The sequence below is a fragment of the Lineus longissimus genome, chromosome 11 (genome assembly GCF_910592395.1).
Source record: "Lineus longissimus chromosome 11, tnLinLong1.2, whole genome shotgun sequence".
Classification (NCBI taxonomy): Eukaryota; Metazoa; Nemertea; class Pilidiophora; order Heteronemertea; family Lineidae; genus Lineus; species Lineus longissimus.
In genome coordinates, this window is record NC_088318.1 from 2,907,089 (window position 1) to 2,922,421 (window position 15,333).

The following is a 15,333-nucleotide window of genomic DNA, read 5'->3' on the forward strand; positions in this document are numbered from 1 at the left end:
GCAAGAGGATGCAGCCATTGCAAGTCTCGAAGGTTGTTTCCAATAGGGCTCAGAAAGGTCACTTCCAAGATAAAGAAAAACGTTTCCTACTTGAAGACATTTTAAGGGCATCAAGGCCAAGGATTGCACCAAGACATATCTGTGACTTTCAAGCCCTGGGCATGGCTCTTAGTGCAAAGTGCATGGTGCTTTGGGCATGGCTCTGGATACAAGACGTTGGTTGTGACATACAGGACTGATATGTTCCAATGCCCTCGGAAGACATTTTTTGGACTGGATGTCCTGTTGGGAGATATAATTTTCTCGGAGCCAGATCGTTCTGGAGCAAAATCATGTCTTTGCCATGGATCATCTTGCAGTTCTAAAGTCTGTTGTTGATAGTCTTCAACAAGAACTTTTGCAATCAAAATTCTTTTCCATATCCCCTTGAAAGAGGTGCTTTTGTCTTGGCTTTTTTGGGGTCTATTGAATAAGACCATGCTTCACATGGGACAGACCAGTGGCCATCTCTTTGACCATCAGAACAACCAACCAAGAATTTTCTCAATATGTTTCTTTCATCAATTACACTTTATTTTCATTTTAAACATGCATTGTACAAGACTTTTTACATTTGAGACTTGATATCGGACAACAGGTACCTCCCTAACATTCATCTACTATATTGTGGCATTAGCTTGAGAAAACAAATCGAAGAATCTTACATAATTGTAATTGGAAATTACTCAAGGATATTTGTACGTTCCAAGACAACATCAATGCATGTAACCAAAGATAAAGCAGTACATATAAATACTATTCTACTACACAGTGTTTGAATTAGGACTATTTACATACTATATACAAATAGCCAATAGCCAATAGAATTGGTGGGAAATCAATCCTTGTAAAGGCCCGTTTCTCACACCAGTAAGGGAAACCACATACTTTTCACAGGCATTCAATTAATTTTGATGTCAGTTACTAGTTTTGTATTTGCAACTGACAACAAAGGCCGGTAAAAGCGGAAAAACCATGACAGTAACTGGCTGTAGTGCCAGTGGAGACAGGCCTTTACACCAACTGCCCTGGAACGATGGAGAACTTCCTTGTTTTCATATTTCGAATAAATTGCATTATCCACAGCACAGATTACGGTACAAGAACACACTTGACTTTTGGTTAACCCAACCATATGAATCCCTTTCTATGCACCAAATTCAACTCCCCTAAGTCTGGACCTCTTGTCCTGGCAGCTCAAAACAATGTACAATTCAGGGGCAACACAAAACTGTAGATTATTTCAGGGGCTTAATAACGTAATTGGTCCGGCCAAGAGATGAACCCATGGCCTCATGGTTAGGAGTCTGAAGCCTTAACTTGCACCTGACCAACCCGAGCTGAATGCATCACAGTACCTCCAGTGTCTAAAATGACGCGTACCTTGGTCCAGGAGTGAAGGAAACTTCCCCTAGAGACTCTGCTTCACATTGCTTCCAAGAAAACCTCTTTAAAAATGCACCATGAATCTATAGCGTTAGTCCATCATAGGACGGTCCCTCGCCCTCTGGACTTTCCATACGGTTTCTCAAATGTTCAATTGTATTCTGGAAATGTTTGTTGATTTGTTCCGTTTCTTCATTAGCTTCAAGATTTGGCAGCTCCTCTCTTATTTTCCCTATCAGCTGATTCAAGACCTGTATCGTCACCTGGAGAAAAGGGAAAGAGAATGTACCAGTGTAAACTACTGTAAACCTACTGTAAAACTGCCAAGTTCTGCAGATATTGTGAATAACCTCGACTCTCGAAAACATTATTTTTCTTTGGAAGTTCGGCATTTTACAGTTATTCATATACAGAAAAGATACCAACCTGATCATTCCCCTTCTCATAGAAGTATATATAGTGGTTGAGAATTTCTACAAACAACTGAACTTGCACAGAGTTATCCATACACTGGTTAGCTATTCGTAAGCCCTTCTTCAAGCACTCCATCACACGTTTGCCATCATGCACCTAAAAAGATTGAAATCAAACATCAGAACATCTGATGATCCAATTGGTGATATTATGAATGAAGACACTTCTACTCGAGTTTTGTATAGATTAAGGGTTTGCGTAAGTTTTATTGACCAATCATCCGAAAGCTCTGAACAAATGCAGATATAAAGAAAGAATGATAGCACTTTGCATACATACCTCTTCTCCGTCTGATTCCCGCGTCTTTCCCGACCAGAACAAATGCGAGCAGACACAGACCCCGCGACACTGGTCCGGTTTCTTCAGAAGTTTCGATGCGGCAAGTGCACACTGCGTTCTAAGTGGTTCATGATTCTCCTCGCCAAAACAAGACATCCTCTCAAATGTCGAAATGATCAAAGTTATTGCAGCTAGCTGGGCCTTGCTGTCGCTTATCTCATCTTCATACAAAGAAAATGCCTGGAACAAGACAATGGAGGATGACATAACTATTGAAATGTATAATGACGAGAGATAGAAAAGCACAGATATTACACTAGTCAAGATTAAGCAGCCCTGGTACATGTTCTTACATCAACATAGAAGTAACAAATCCAAGATTAAGCAGCCCTGGTACATGTTCTTACATCAACATAGAAGTAGCAAATCCAAGATTAAGCAGCCCTGGTACATGTTCTTACATCAACATAGAAGTAACAAATCCAAGATCAAGCAGCCCTGGTACATGTTCTTACATCAACATAGAAGTAACAAATCCAAGATTAAGCAGCCCTGGTACATGTTCTTACATCAACATAGAAGTAGCAAATCCAAGATTGAGCAGCCCTGGTACATGCTCTAACATCAACATTGAAGTAGCAAATCCAATTTTGCTGTCCATAGCAATGCGCTTACCATACAAAATTATGGCACTAAACATAATCTGTAGCCCTTGACAAAACCGATCCGGTGCAAGAAGAACATAACCTAAGTTATAAGCCCCTGCTTGCACAAAATACAACAGGTTAAAATCTTTGAGTGCGTTAAATCATCATATGAATACTGACCTGTGACATGAACTCGTATGCAACAGTCTCCTGGTTCTCAAACGGAATCTCTCCGGCCGTCAGCGCCCCTTGTAAGAACAATCGTAGAGATATTTCCGCCAACTCCGCTTTGATCAGCGCTACGATGGTTTGGTGGCAAAATTGGAAAATCTTTTGGCACTTTTTCTCCCATTTATCATCGTCCTCTTTGGCATCTCGATATCTAAAGGCTAATTTATACGCCGAGAACACCAACGGAGGAAGGCTGTATTTCATTCTTCGCTCACCACCGTTACCAAAATGTTTCCTCGCAGAATTCAAAATCTGAAAGTAACAAATATTCAAATTGATTCATGATTTGAAAGTTTGGGAGGGGGGTGTTCCTCAGTGATTACAATAGGCTATTTACAGTACAATCTATTGCACCTGGCATGAAATTGACAAGAGTTGTGTTGTATTGTATAGCTACTTACTAAGTAGTGTTGATCTAAATCGTTAGAGTGCAGGAGGTTGATAAACCTCCCCATCAGGCCCTGCTCCTCGGCAAAGTCTTCTGGGTCCTCGTCTTCTGTTGGCTGATCGCTCTGATCCTGGACTAGTGGCGCCGCCAGTGTCAGGATGGAGTCCACCTGGAAACGAGCATTCGAATAACTTACGATATTTAGTTTTAAGAGTCAATGGACAAGAATGAACTCTATATGATACTTTATTTGGCACTGCAAGCAATTTGGCATTGCAGTGCGCAAGATTATGAAAGAAGAATAAGAATAAATGACATCTCAACAATCGTTTGCAAACATTTGGAAATTCACCTCACCTGTTCATGTTCTGGTATTAACGTCTCATTCTCCACAGCATTGCTGATGATGTATGCGCTCATCACCTTCCTCGCCTGGTAGTCGAAATATTCAAATAGCGGACCGAAGTGTTCCAGCTTGAGCACGGTGAGAATGTTGTTGTACATGTCCACGGGTATCTTCATCAACTTCATCAGCTCTTTGGAGACTGGACTGTTGTTCTCTAGGCTAAAGATAGAATGTGAAATTTCAGAATGAAAGTAGGAAATAGATTTGCAGAAGTTGAGAAAGGGAATGTGCTTTCTATACAGGGGTACTTCCAGCCGGGACAATCCATATTCCAGATAGGGGAATTCCGAGCAGTGCATGTATTGCACTGAATGAGAACTAGCTTAGGTTGCCCTATTGGGTCATATGCTTTTTTTCACGACCAGGCCATAAACACGACCTGTTCAAAATATGTTGTGGGTCCCGACCAAAATCAACTTTTGTAGGAGTCCAGCGTTAGCCCTCCTAAAGTGGAAGCAAGGTGTTTTTTCACACCCCAACACTCACTGGTCTAGATTCATTCGGTTGAATATATCCTCGGTTGTCTCCAGGACTTTATCAACATAATCCACTCGATCAGGATAACACTTCAATGCCAGGTTGATGATGGCAACTTGTAAAGAGACTATGTCCTCTGGTGCCATATCGGGGCGATTCTGGAAAGGAAATCAGAATAAATATCCCCACAAGGTATAATATATCTGAGGGAACATGACCCTGTCTCAGCATATCACAATATTTATGATTGATTTGTTGTATCAAATTCTTATAAATTTTCAAAACTTTTGCCTAAGGGGAATAGGCCAGTGCCATAAACACCTATCATAGTCAAGAAGAGAACAACATATTGTACTAACCTGAATGACTTGTGCAATCTGCTGTGAGAAGATATCAAACAGCTGAATATCGTGGGGAATTCCAGTGCCCTCCTCTTTCTGAGAGAACTGTGCTAACCTGAAAACAGATGACAAAGATTAGTCTAAGATCACGACAAATAAATTTCGTAGCATACTGTAAATGGTATGGTAGTACCATCAAACCAGCAACCCCCGTTTTGTTCAATTTTAGGAATGTTGCAAATCTAGATCCTATTACTTATAGTATAAGTGTACTATGTCAAAGATTAGTCTAAGATCACGCCAAATAAATTTCGTAGCATACTGTAAATGGTATGGTAGTACCATCAAACCAGCAACCCCCGTTTTGTTCAATTTTAGGAATGTTGCAAATCTAGATCCTATTACTTATAGTATAAGTGTACTTACCTGTCAATCAAGGCAATTATGATGTTTTTGACATTGACATGTTGATGAAGCTCAGCACAGGCTCGGAGGAAGTTGTTCAGGGTCTGGAGGTGGAATTCGTCAGGGAAAACCTGTATGATGCATTCCATCAGGTACTCCTGGGCGATGGCATCTTTACAGCTGACACACTGCTCTAGGATCCCAGGGAGAACAAGCTGAAATGGAGAGATTCAGAGATAACACTATGACCAGAGAGATCATCCAAAAGACCAAAATGCTGCACTTTACTGTTTTCCAAAAATCCAATAAATGTTTAGGTTATTTGATGGGAAACATAATTCTGATGGTCCCGAGTACATTATACATCATGTAACAGTTACAGACAACATACAGTCTACTGATTTTGCATTTTCTCTCCCAGACTGGTTGCCGAAGAGGCCAGTCTCCCCAAGTGTAGAGTTCACCCATGAATAAAGCTATCAATTGTACCTTCTTATACTTCTCAATATCGACCGCCTCCAACTGACTCAGTCTGACCAGATTCGTCCCGACCAAGATCCGTAGTTCTCGCCTCTCCTGTTCTCTCTTCTCTCGATCACGTGAGTGCCCCTGGTGCTGCATGCGCACCCACAACTTGTTCATCTCGCTGAAGTTGAGTTGGATGAAGTCGATGGAGTCGACCACTGTTCCGTTGTCTTCGCTGGAAAGTGAGACTAATTTGTCACAATCATGTAACGTTCCTCTCGTTAGAGGACAAGTCTGATACTCGTAACAGCTGAAACCTCATTCTGATCTACTCTACCAAGTGGTTTGTATTCAAGCAAACAGAAGATTGTGCAGGGTCAGTGTTTGGCAAACTTGGATGAGAGCTTGAGATAAAGTCGTCTTCCGCATGATAGCTTAGTCTCTGATAAATGAAACCATTTCAAACTCATGGCTCCCAACATTACTGATGAAGACATTTCCTGAAAGGAGACATCGAAAATTGCGAGTAAAGTGCTCGCCACTCACTTTTCATCCGACTCGACATCAGGTAAGACGTTCCTTGTACACTGCAAGAGATAGTTACGCAGGAAGAGTCCTCTCAGTGGGTGCTGCACACCACGGCACATCTCCACCAAGTCCTTCAGGATGTCCTTCCTCGATAACTCATTGGATTTAATGTAGACCACGCCTACAGTGATCAGCAAATAGAGCCTGGGGACGATGTTTCCAGCATACTGCACCAACTCGTAGAGGTCGGAAACTTTGCGCCCTTTTTGGAATTCATCCACCAGGTACAACTCCAGGTGGCGTAACTCATCAGAGATAGCCATGTCTGATGTGCAGTTAAGGGATCTAAATGGATACCATTAGGAAATTAGGACCACTAAGGTATAAAATAATGAAATATAACAAAGAAAGCTTTGCAGGAAAAAAAAGCCAAGAGTAATGAGCTGTAATCAGTACAAAGCTTTTCGAGTCAAACATTTTTAAAGAGGGCCCAATGAAAACGAACATGAAGACTTCCTATGATCTTTCATTTCAAATCACCTGGGCCTGGGACAATGATAAAAGGATACAGAGCTCATAATAGCTCTTGGGTGAGAGCATGGATGTCCTCAGTTCACTCAGCATGTTTGAGGCATGCTTCAATCCATCCATCAGCTTTCCTTTGTCCTGAAAATTAGTTTTTAATGAAATTATATTGACAAGTACACAAAAATGATGTTGCCTTCTTGATCTTATGCTCATCTTTATGATGACTGTTACTAAGGGTTGTCCTTTCCAAACATTTGTTTCCAAAGAGAATAATCAATTCATAAGGTGGTCAGCACTCATGACAATAAGAGTAATTTTCTCAGAAATGCTCTCCAAACATTACTCTTCCCAATTCTTATGAGTGAGGTCATTGAAAACAGCTGACCACCACATGCTGAAGATGGCAAATCCAAGTTTCAAGGGAAAACCCCTGAACAAACAATTCAGATTGCCAAGCCATCAATACCACCAAAAAGCCAAGCCTCCTTATACCATCATGACATACTGCAGGATAAGTAACATAGTAACAATTCTGTAATTAACTGAATAAAGACTAAACACTTACTGGCATTTATGAAATTGGAAACAACTCTATTAAATACATGTAACCCAATGCTTCTCAAAATCCAATCACTTGGCAACATGATGGATAGGATAGGATTAAGAGATTTTGTTTTGTTGCTTAAGGACACCAGGAAACAGTGAAGGGCTGAAACTTTGTCCTCCTGTTAACAAACAGGCCTGGCACTTTAAACTTGGATCCTCTACTTACAAGACATCTTTTCATCTGGAAGGACTGGACCTTGACCACACTGGTGGCCTCCTCCAGTAACTTCTCCTGTTCCTCTTGGGGAGATAGGGAATGTGGTGTTGACGGCTAGAAATAAAACAAGGAGCATTTCATTATAATACATGTACATGTGTTCGACTAAAATCTTATGATAGCATAAATGTTACTAGATTTGCCACTCTACATTGTACGACATGTCACAGACAATTAACGGTTACATCAGTTTCCCAATGTTTGATCTGCTTCTTCATTTGGTTCGACCACCAAAGATATCAACCTCTTCATTGGTCCAGACCGCGGGCTCCCACAGTGCCGTTTTTTAGCACAATACAACATCATATTAGCAGCGGCAATGTCATCTCTGATTGGCAGAGATGTTAGTGGGGTCATTTTTTATACTTTTCTAATGTATGCCTATGTGATGACTGATAGTCTGATCTTGGAGGAATTATACTTGATTATACTTATACTCAAGTATAATTCCTTCAAGGTCTGATGTTAGCGATATCCGGCCAGGCTGCCCTTCGCCTTGCAATTGGCTTCAGGTTGGAGATTGCATTGTGAGGTACAATCTATTTTTATCTTTAGATAACCCTATTCCATTCTTAATCACATTACTCAGAAGGGTATACTTTCATGACTTTTTGACAGCTTTAGCTATATCTCAATGATCTGGATTTGTCTGTAAAAATGCACTACAAAAATGTACAGCGATATACGCCTCCTTCGATGATGACCACTTTCTGGTCAAATTACAAGATTAATTAGAAATATCACATCATTTATTGAAGAGGCACAACTGTTAGATAATTTCTGTACTGGGAATAAAAAGAAATATCGCTTTATTTCGTTAATAAACGCATAAATGTTTCAGAAATTTTCGGCAAAACCAGGAAGACACCCACCATCTTGAAACCATGTGACCACTTTTCAGATTTTCCCATCATACACCGCTTTGCTTACTTCCCGGGAAATTCGAGCATGGATCAAAAACTTTTGAATACTTTGGCTCCAAAACTCAACATAAAATCACCAAAAGTTATCGGGTAATTATCTATACATAGCAATCAAAGTTTGAACTACATATTCATTTTCCAGATAATCTGATACGGGAGAAATGACACGTATTTGTAAAGAAGAAATTGTCATTTTAAAACAAGGTCATTTTTCTGCCGTTTTGCAAAAAGTTGTCACTGGCGTGCATTGCATGCACTACGCACAGTACACCGGTACACCAGTACACCAGTAGTACACAGCAATCCCATTTATCCAGGCATGACATTATAATACATGTTATATTCTTTTGTGAAAGGCATGATATACTGACGACAGTGATTCATTAGTTACTCACTGACATTTGAAGGTCTGACGGAGAAAAATAATTTATTTTTTCAACGTTGATCCATTGCGATATTGACATTGTTTGTAGTTGTATATCGCCAATTCTGCATTGATTATTGCCATGGCGTTAATTAAAAAGTGGCTATATAACGTACAATCTTCTCACGACATGGCGATACAGTACTTTTTAGCTAACGCATAGAATTAAAAATCATGAAATGCATGCCAAATTTTGGTTTTAGGCTCTTCACCCCTTGTTATAATTTTAGCCTTAGGTGTAAAATTGTGAATATAGGAATTCTGGAAAAAAAGAGGTGCTCTCTACATTTTTACCTTGACATTCTGTCAGTCAGAGATTTTGAAAAATCACATTAACACCTTGTTGTCTTTTTGCTCAGGGAAGCATTCTCATTCATTCAATTAACACCTTGTTGTCGTTTTGCTCTGGGAAGCATTCTCATTCAATCAAATACAAAGACTAAGTCCCAGATTTGTTCTTTCTTTCTATTATTGTTTTCTGAGAAAGCCTGCCCCCTTACCAAGCATCAGCAGGACTTCTATTCATATCCAATTACCTTGGAACGCTTGATTAACCCAATCTTCTTAACAGTGAATTGTTTTCTAAATTTATGTTCAGACTAATTAGAGGTTTCTTTTAAGAGACAGAGCAGTAAATATTTGGTGGTGATAAGTGGAAGATTATCTCTGCATTGACCAGTGACACTTTACTACTTCGATGTTATTGGTCAGATTTGAATCACAACCTGCTTACTTTTGGTTTGAAATGCTTTCCTTTTCAAATAAGCAGAACTATTGGTTGCAATTTGAGTGTTGAAGAGAAGAATATTTGCAAAAAAACTTTTACTTCTGGTGCTTTCACTTCTACACAAATACAAACATTAGAATTTGTAAAAATTCACTTCAATTTATTAAAATCCATAACGAACCAAATAAGGGCTAGTACAGAAAGGTATGCATGACCTTGTGTCAGTATTTTTTAAGCCATTTGTGTTTGAACACTGAAACCTGCTGCAGTGACTGTTTGAAGTGCAGAGTGATCATTATGGAAGTTTTTACTACAATTTGGAAAGTTATTTCCTGGCACAAGTTTGCTAACCATGATTACATTAAAACTTAATCAGTGAAGAAAGAGGTGTGAATAATCATGGGCAAAATTAGCTGGGGGATTCTTTATAATACAATCCAATCAGTTTGAATGGGTCAATTGCCTACAGGTGCATCAAGGACAGTGGTCTTCTGTTAGGACAGTGAGGGTTTATCAGGTGGTGGCCAAGTATGCAACACTTAACTAAACATTTTGATTGTTGCATTTCTAATGAAAGTGCCTTTAGAATTCTTCTTGAACCTTCTTTGAGAGTTCTTTTTCATATGATACTGTTGCTAATGCTGACTGATAAAAAGAAAGAAATACAGAAGAGTTCAGATCAATCAAGTTGCCTTGACTGGGATTCAATGAACTTTAATCTATTGTGGTTTCTTTCTTGTAATTTCTCTGTAGTTTGCTGTTCACTTGAATTTCTAACTCAGTTTATGATCAGTTGATCTGCTGAATATAGGGAATGGTGCTGAGGATGAGGATGATAATCTATCTGTCTGATTTCATCTGAACTTGGATTAACACAACCTGATCAGGGATTATCCTTATCTCCTTTATTATTTGCACACTCCTGTCAGCTCTGATCTATCATCAGGCTAAACATACAGGTAGTCCAGAATGTATTTTAATAGGGACAAGCTTGGCTTGAGATATGTTGGGGTCTAACACAAAAAATATCTTCCTGCTGGACCATGACTTCTTAAAATAAGAAAATTGAACCATTCTTAGACTGCAATTTTTCACTGTAACATAAATGTCCCAGTGGGTTATGAAATTTGCAAGCAGTGTGGAAAACTGCCTCGCAAGCTAAACACTTGTGAAAATCATCTGTTTGGATTATATGTGGTGGTGCATGGTGGCAATTAGAGGTATTATTCTCCAGCCACCCGAATCCCATGCCCAAGGTGCCCCTTTATTTTAAAGATGAAGTTAGAAAGTGTGGACCAGATCTCCTGTGTCAATCTCGGTCCAATCTGGCTGTGGCCTTAATACCTGTGGCATGGCTTTAGTGCAAATCCACATGCCAGATGCCTCTAACTGACTTTCCCAGATTGTTTCCCACACCAAATTCTTCATCTTCAATGGGGAATGCATACATAAACTCAGCCACCTTGATCCTGTATCCAGGGGGCATGGGCTTAGCACCTTCAGCACAAAAGCTCTAGTCCACACTTCAGACTTGTTAGTGGGTTCACTGGCCTGGAAAGCTAGGCGGGCCACCTTTTTTGCTGGGAAGTTTAAGGCCGGGCGCACATGGCAAGTACAGCTACATACAGTACAACTATAAACTGCTGGTGCAGCCAAGGCTGAAGAAACAGGCTAAAACTACTTCTTTTGCGGAATATTTTGCTCTCTGGGACTTTCAATTCTTATGAAATGGACTATTCTTTTACATGAAAAAAAACCTGCAAATTTTGTAAGTGTTTATTTTTTCTGATCTTGTTGTCTTTCTGCTCTTGTATTGTAACCTCCAAATTGTTTAGTGTCTTGTCCAACATTTCTTTTCTGATAACGAATGGTACCTCTAATTTTTCAGGAAAGCTGTTGAATTGATGAGATTGGCAGAAGCCAAGTCGCACACATCTGCCGGCCTTCAATTGACTGGATCATGTAGAGCTGTCGTCCTGCTGGATCTTGCGGCCAGTGCCCTTGGTGAACCCATTGATAAGGTTAGTACATCTTTGCCTTACAATATCCAAAATCACGAGATGTTGCTGTCTCTGAGCGTTTTTCCAGATCTATAATCTAGACTCGAGGTCATGATGGTATAAGTTTACCCATGCCGACTTGTCGGCGGTGAACATCAGTACTAAAGTCTTCTCCTTCCACGACGATGGATTGACCGGTTTTCCGTGGGGGCAAAATGTCGATCGCACCTCCCCTGTTGTATTCATGAGGTGTACCTATCAGTCTGATGCAAGTTAGTACACCACTGTGCAACAAACTTCAGTTCAATTCCCATGAAGTCTTTCTGCTGAGCGATGGACCAAGGAACTGCTAAAAACACAACGCTCCTCTATTCTGTGTGGTCATTTGGGCTTGAAGCAAGGTAGTTACACTACCGTGGGAGATGGGATAGTTACCAATAATAATTAGCTGAATTATAGTCTAAACTGTGAAAAACATGACTCTAAATAAGAGGCACCAGGGTCCTGTCTTTTATCAGTTTCCTTTCACTGATGATTTGCTTAAGACTTTTTCCTATCGCTGAAATGTAATTGTTACAACTTAAAAATTACTTAAAAATTGAGTTCATTCATTAATTCTTGATTTTTATGGTTTCAGACATGTGCTGTCAAGTTGTCTGGACAGAACAAGCGTATCTACACCAGTTCACATAAGGCGTTAGAATGTCTTCTGGACATGCAACCCAAGATCACCATCAGGGAGATGGCAGTCCAGTTTGGCTGTACCGGAGCAGTAGAGCTCGCTCATAATGTTCTCAAAAGGTATGTTCATTCAATTTATGCTTTCAAACGTTCTTGAAATTTTCTTAAAGGGACCAGTTGGGCGTGAGATATGTTGGTTTTCCATACGAAGATGGCTTCCAGTTTGGATGTGTCTGTCATTCCATCGAAAAACTGCAGAAAACAGTGCATTTGAACAGAATATATTCATAGTCCTGCCTAATATTCACAAGTCATGTCGTCAACTGTCTTGCAATACAAGCGATTGTGATTTATAAGAGGTCAGCTTGAGTGTAATACTACAGGTGGTGGTGCAGGGTGGCGAGCGGCGAAATTATCCAGCATCCCCTTGCCATTGGCCAGGAACTATTCAAATTTCGGGTCCAAATTGCGCAATTACTAGAAGCAATTACTGAAACATCTGGAAAAATTACAGGCTTCACAATTCCTTATTTATTGTAAAGAACAATTAAAACTGACAGCAGACAAATGGAGAAAATAAGATTTGTTATGCAGTCAATTGTCATTTTGTTGACCAACTGCTAAATGTCCTCCCTTGGGCCATTTAATTACTCTGTCTATATACAATAAATTAGTGTGCAATTAGTGGCCGAGGTGAAAGCACCATAGACAATGGGCCATATTGTCTACCGAAGGTAATCAGATGACATCTGAATGGATTTATGGTTCTTCACACAGACTTGCTAATTGATAACAATGGCCCACTGGGCTAATTAGCAATGTTTAATTATCAGTCTTTGGTCTAGGGGAGTGGTAGATGACCATTGGTTATCAGCCTTACTCCTGGATTTTGATTGGTCAGTTTGTGATTGATGACTGATGATAATAGACCCCCTCCTCCAGGCATCACTTGCATTTATCCGGTTCACCAGCTGATGTTCTTTATACATTCTGGTCCCAGGATTCAGGCATGGTGTGTTGGTGAGTTAGTCGACTTAGAAAATATTCCGTTCTTCCTGTTGCCTATTCATACTTTGGAGCCTAAAGTTCTCTTACTTCAAACTTCTATTATTTGCATTGAATTCTTATTTCAGAGCCCTTTTCTAGGAATTCTGGTTAATTTTGTACTTTTTGAAATATTTTCAGCAAATTTTGACGCAAATTTTTATGAATGCCGTCTGTTTCTCTCTCTTTCAGTTATCAAACTTTACAAGAAGATTCAACGGCAAATGACGATATGGATTTCGATCGGCCGCTGTTTCAAGGCGCAGCACTTTTTGCTGCTTGTAGGTAAGTCATTCTGTCGAGTGGATCGAGTAGTCTAATACTTGTTTCGTATTTTTGCAAGTAATTTGATCAAACGGTTTTTTAGTGCAAAAGTAAAAACCGTAAGAAATTATACCGACGTATTTGTTCTCTAACAACCATGTCACCAAATAAAGTCAGATTGAAAGGCTAAATTTAGTATACTCCGTAAATTTAGCAGTCATTAAATTTTTCCATGATGCAAAATTCAGCTCATGGTGACCTGTTCACTTAGTGTTTATGAAGGTGTAAAAACATGTCACTTTGAAACGTCAAAAATATAAGCCGATTTATTTTTGACAGAAACATTTTGAACCGAATTCTTCTTTTTCAGAAAAATGAAGGTGAAGATTGAGAAGACGCGTCTTGTGGAAATGGTGGGCACCAAAAGGACAATATTCGATAAACTAGTTGCTGTGATGGAGGGGCATGTCAACAAAATAGCTGAAGGTATGCATTGCTAGATAACGTAGTCCCTTTTCAGGGCAAGGGGGACAGCAGGACTATTGTTGTTGCTCATTGTTTTGGATTCATTGTCAGAAAACTGACTCCGTACTTTTTTTCTCAATTTGGGTCGTTTTAAGTTGGTTTCTTTTCAAATATCAAAGATGGGACATATACGACAATAAAGTGTATGGTGCAGTTGTCAAAATGACATCCCACAGCCACAATCAGTCCTTCACATTAGACTTGGGGTACCTGTTAGTGTTATGCACAATGTGAAAACAAAGTCTCAACTTGGGACAGATCTCCATATGGGAGAGATCTTATCTTTAGATAGTCACAATCTGGGAAAGGTCAGTCACAAACCTGGGAGCCCCAAATACAATTTAAATTCCAGAAGTTTATTGAGTAGATCTATTTACCTTTTCAGAAAAAAAGAAAAAGCAGGAGAAGGGACCAAGCAAACGTCCTAGGACTTTCCTGGAGCAGCTCGAAAATGCTGTTATAGGTATGTATTGTAACTTTACAATCAGCAGGCCGACTCTACCCAGGATTTGCAGCAACTGTCAAGAAGTTCTCAACTCTCTGAGAAACCTTTCACAGCAAAAAATACAGCTTGCATAATTTGTTCATTTGGGTCATCCCAAAGAGCGTCAACTTGGTTTAAAAACCTACACCGTTCGACGGTTGTTTGAAATTTGTAATTGAATTTGAACATTTCGAATTACGTAAATAATCGACCAGCCTCTTCTTCGCTTTCAACGACGCCAACAAATTCTTAGGTCGGTGTTGTAACGAATCAGGCATGAAAAGCCGTGCCACATCTGTTGCTGTCCTTATTTCTTGGGTTTTAAACATGTGCATTTTACTTTCCAGAATCTGAAGTGACCAGCCACCAGCAGGAAGTTGACGATGACTTAACTCGCGAAGACTACGGCGCGTGGAAGAAACGTATTCTCGAAAATGCTCGCAAATCCTTGAAGGCTGGAAAATGAAGACAAAGACCGAAGTCATTTAAGGTATTCTTTAAAAGATGATTGGTTCATAATGTAATGAGGACTTTAATGTTGTCGTGTTGAAAAGTTCAATTACCCAATTTGAACATTTGTCAACAAAAATGTAATGTGCTACTTAAATGCCCGTTTCAGGAATGTTAAAACGAGTACAGGAGAAAGTTGATTGCTGTAAACCATGAAAGAGTTAAAAGTTTGCCAAGTTGCTTTTTAGCTCACCTCTTAGCAGAGGTGAGCTTATCCCATACCGTGGCGTCCGTCGTCCGTCGTCGTCGTCGTCGTCGTCGTCGTCGTCGTCGTCGTCGTCGTCGTCCGTCGTCCGTTAGCAGGGCACGTTTCGTAACTGTTAGAGCTATTGAG

At 39.9% G+C, this 15,333-nt stretch overlaps 2 protein-coding genes across 2 annotated transcripts; one reads left to right on the plus strand and one right to left on the minus strand.

Annotated features, from left to right (window-relative positions):
- Window positions 1-547: 547 nt before the first annotated feature.
- On the minus strand, window positions 548-8,298 carry LOC135495851 (vacuolar protein sorting-associated protein 35-like). The gene is made up of 14 exons (XM_064784835.1): window positions 8,290-8,298; window positions 7,367-7,471; window positions 6,636-6,732; window positions 6,085-6,391; window positions 5,563-5,773; window positions 5,095-5,288; window positions 4,687-4,783; window positions 4,337-4,485; window positions 3,802-4,009; window positions 3,458-3,613; window positions 3,006-3,308; window positions 2,179-2,418; window positions 1,852-1,995; window positions 548-1,688 (listed from the first exon to the last, which is right to left on the minus strand). Exons 1-14 carry the CDS (start codon window positions 8,290-8,292, stop codon window positions 1,509-1,511), a joined length of 2,394 nt encoding a protein of 797 aa, XP_064640905.1. The 5' UTR covers window positions 8,293-8,298; the 3' UTR covers window positions 548-1,508.
- A 67-nt stretch (window positions 8,299-8,365) lies between these two features.
- On the plus strand, window positions 8,366-14,955 carry LOC135496046 (origin recognition complex subunit 6-like). The gene is made up of 7 exons (XM_064785154.1): window positions 8,366-8,430; window positions 11,380-11,512; window positions 12,129-12,292; window positions 13,409-13,501; window positions 13,851-13,966; window positions 14,391-14,468; window positions 14,837-14,955. The coding sequence occupies exons 1-7, from the start codon at window positions 8,366-8,368 to the stop codon at window positions 14,953-14,955; spliced, it is 768 nt and encodes a 255-aa protein (XP_064641224.1).
- Window positions 14,956-15,333: the final 378 nt, after the last annotated feature.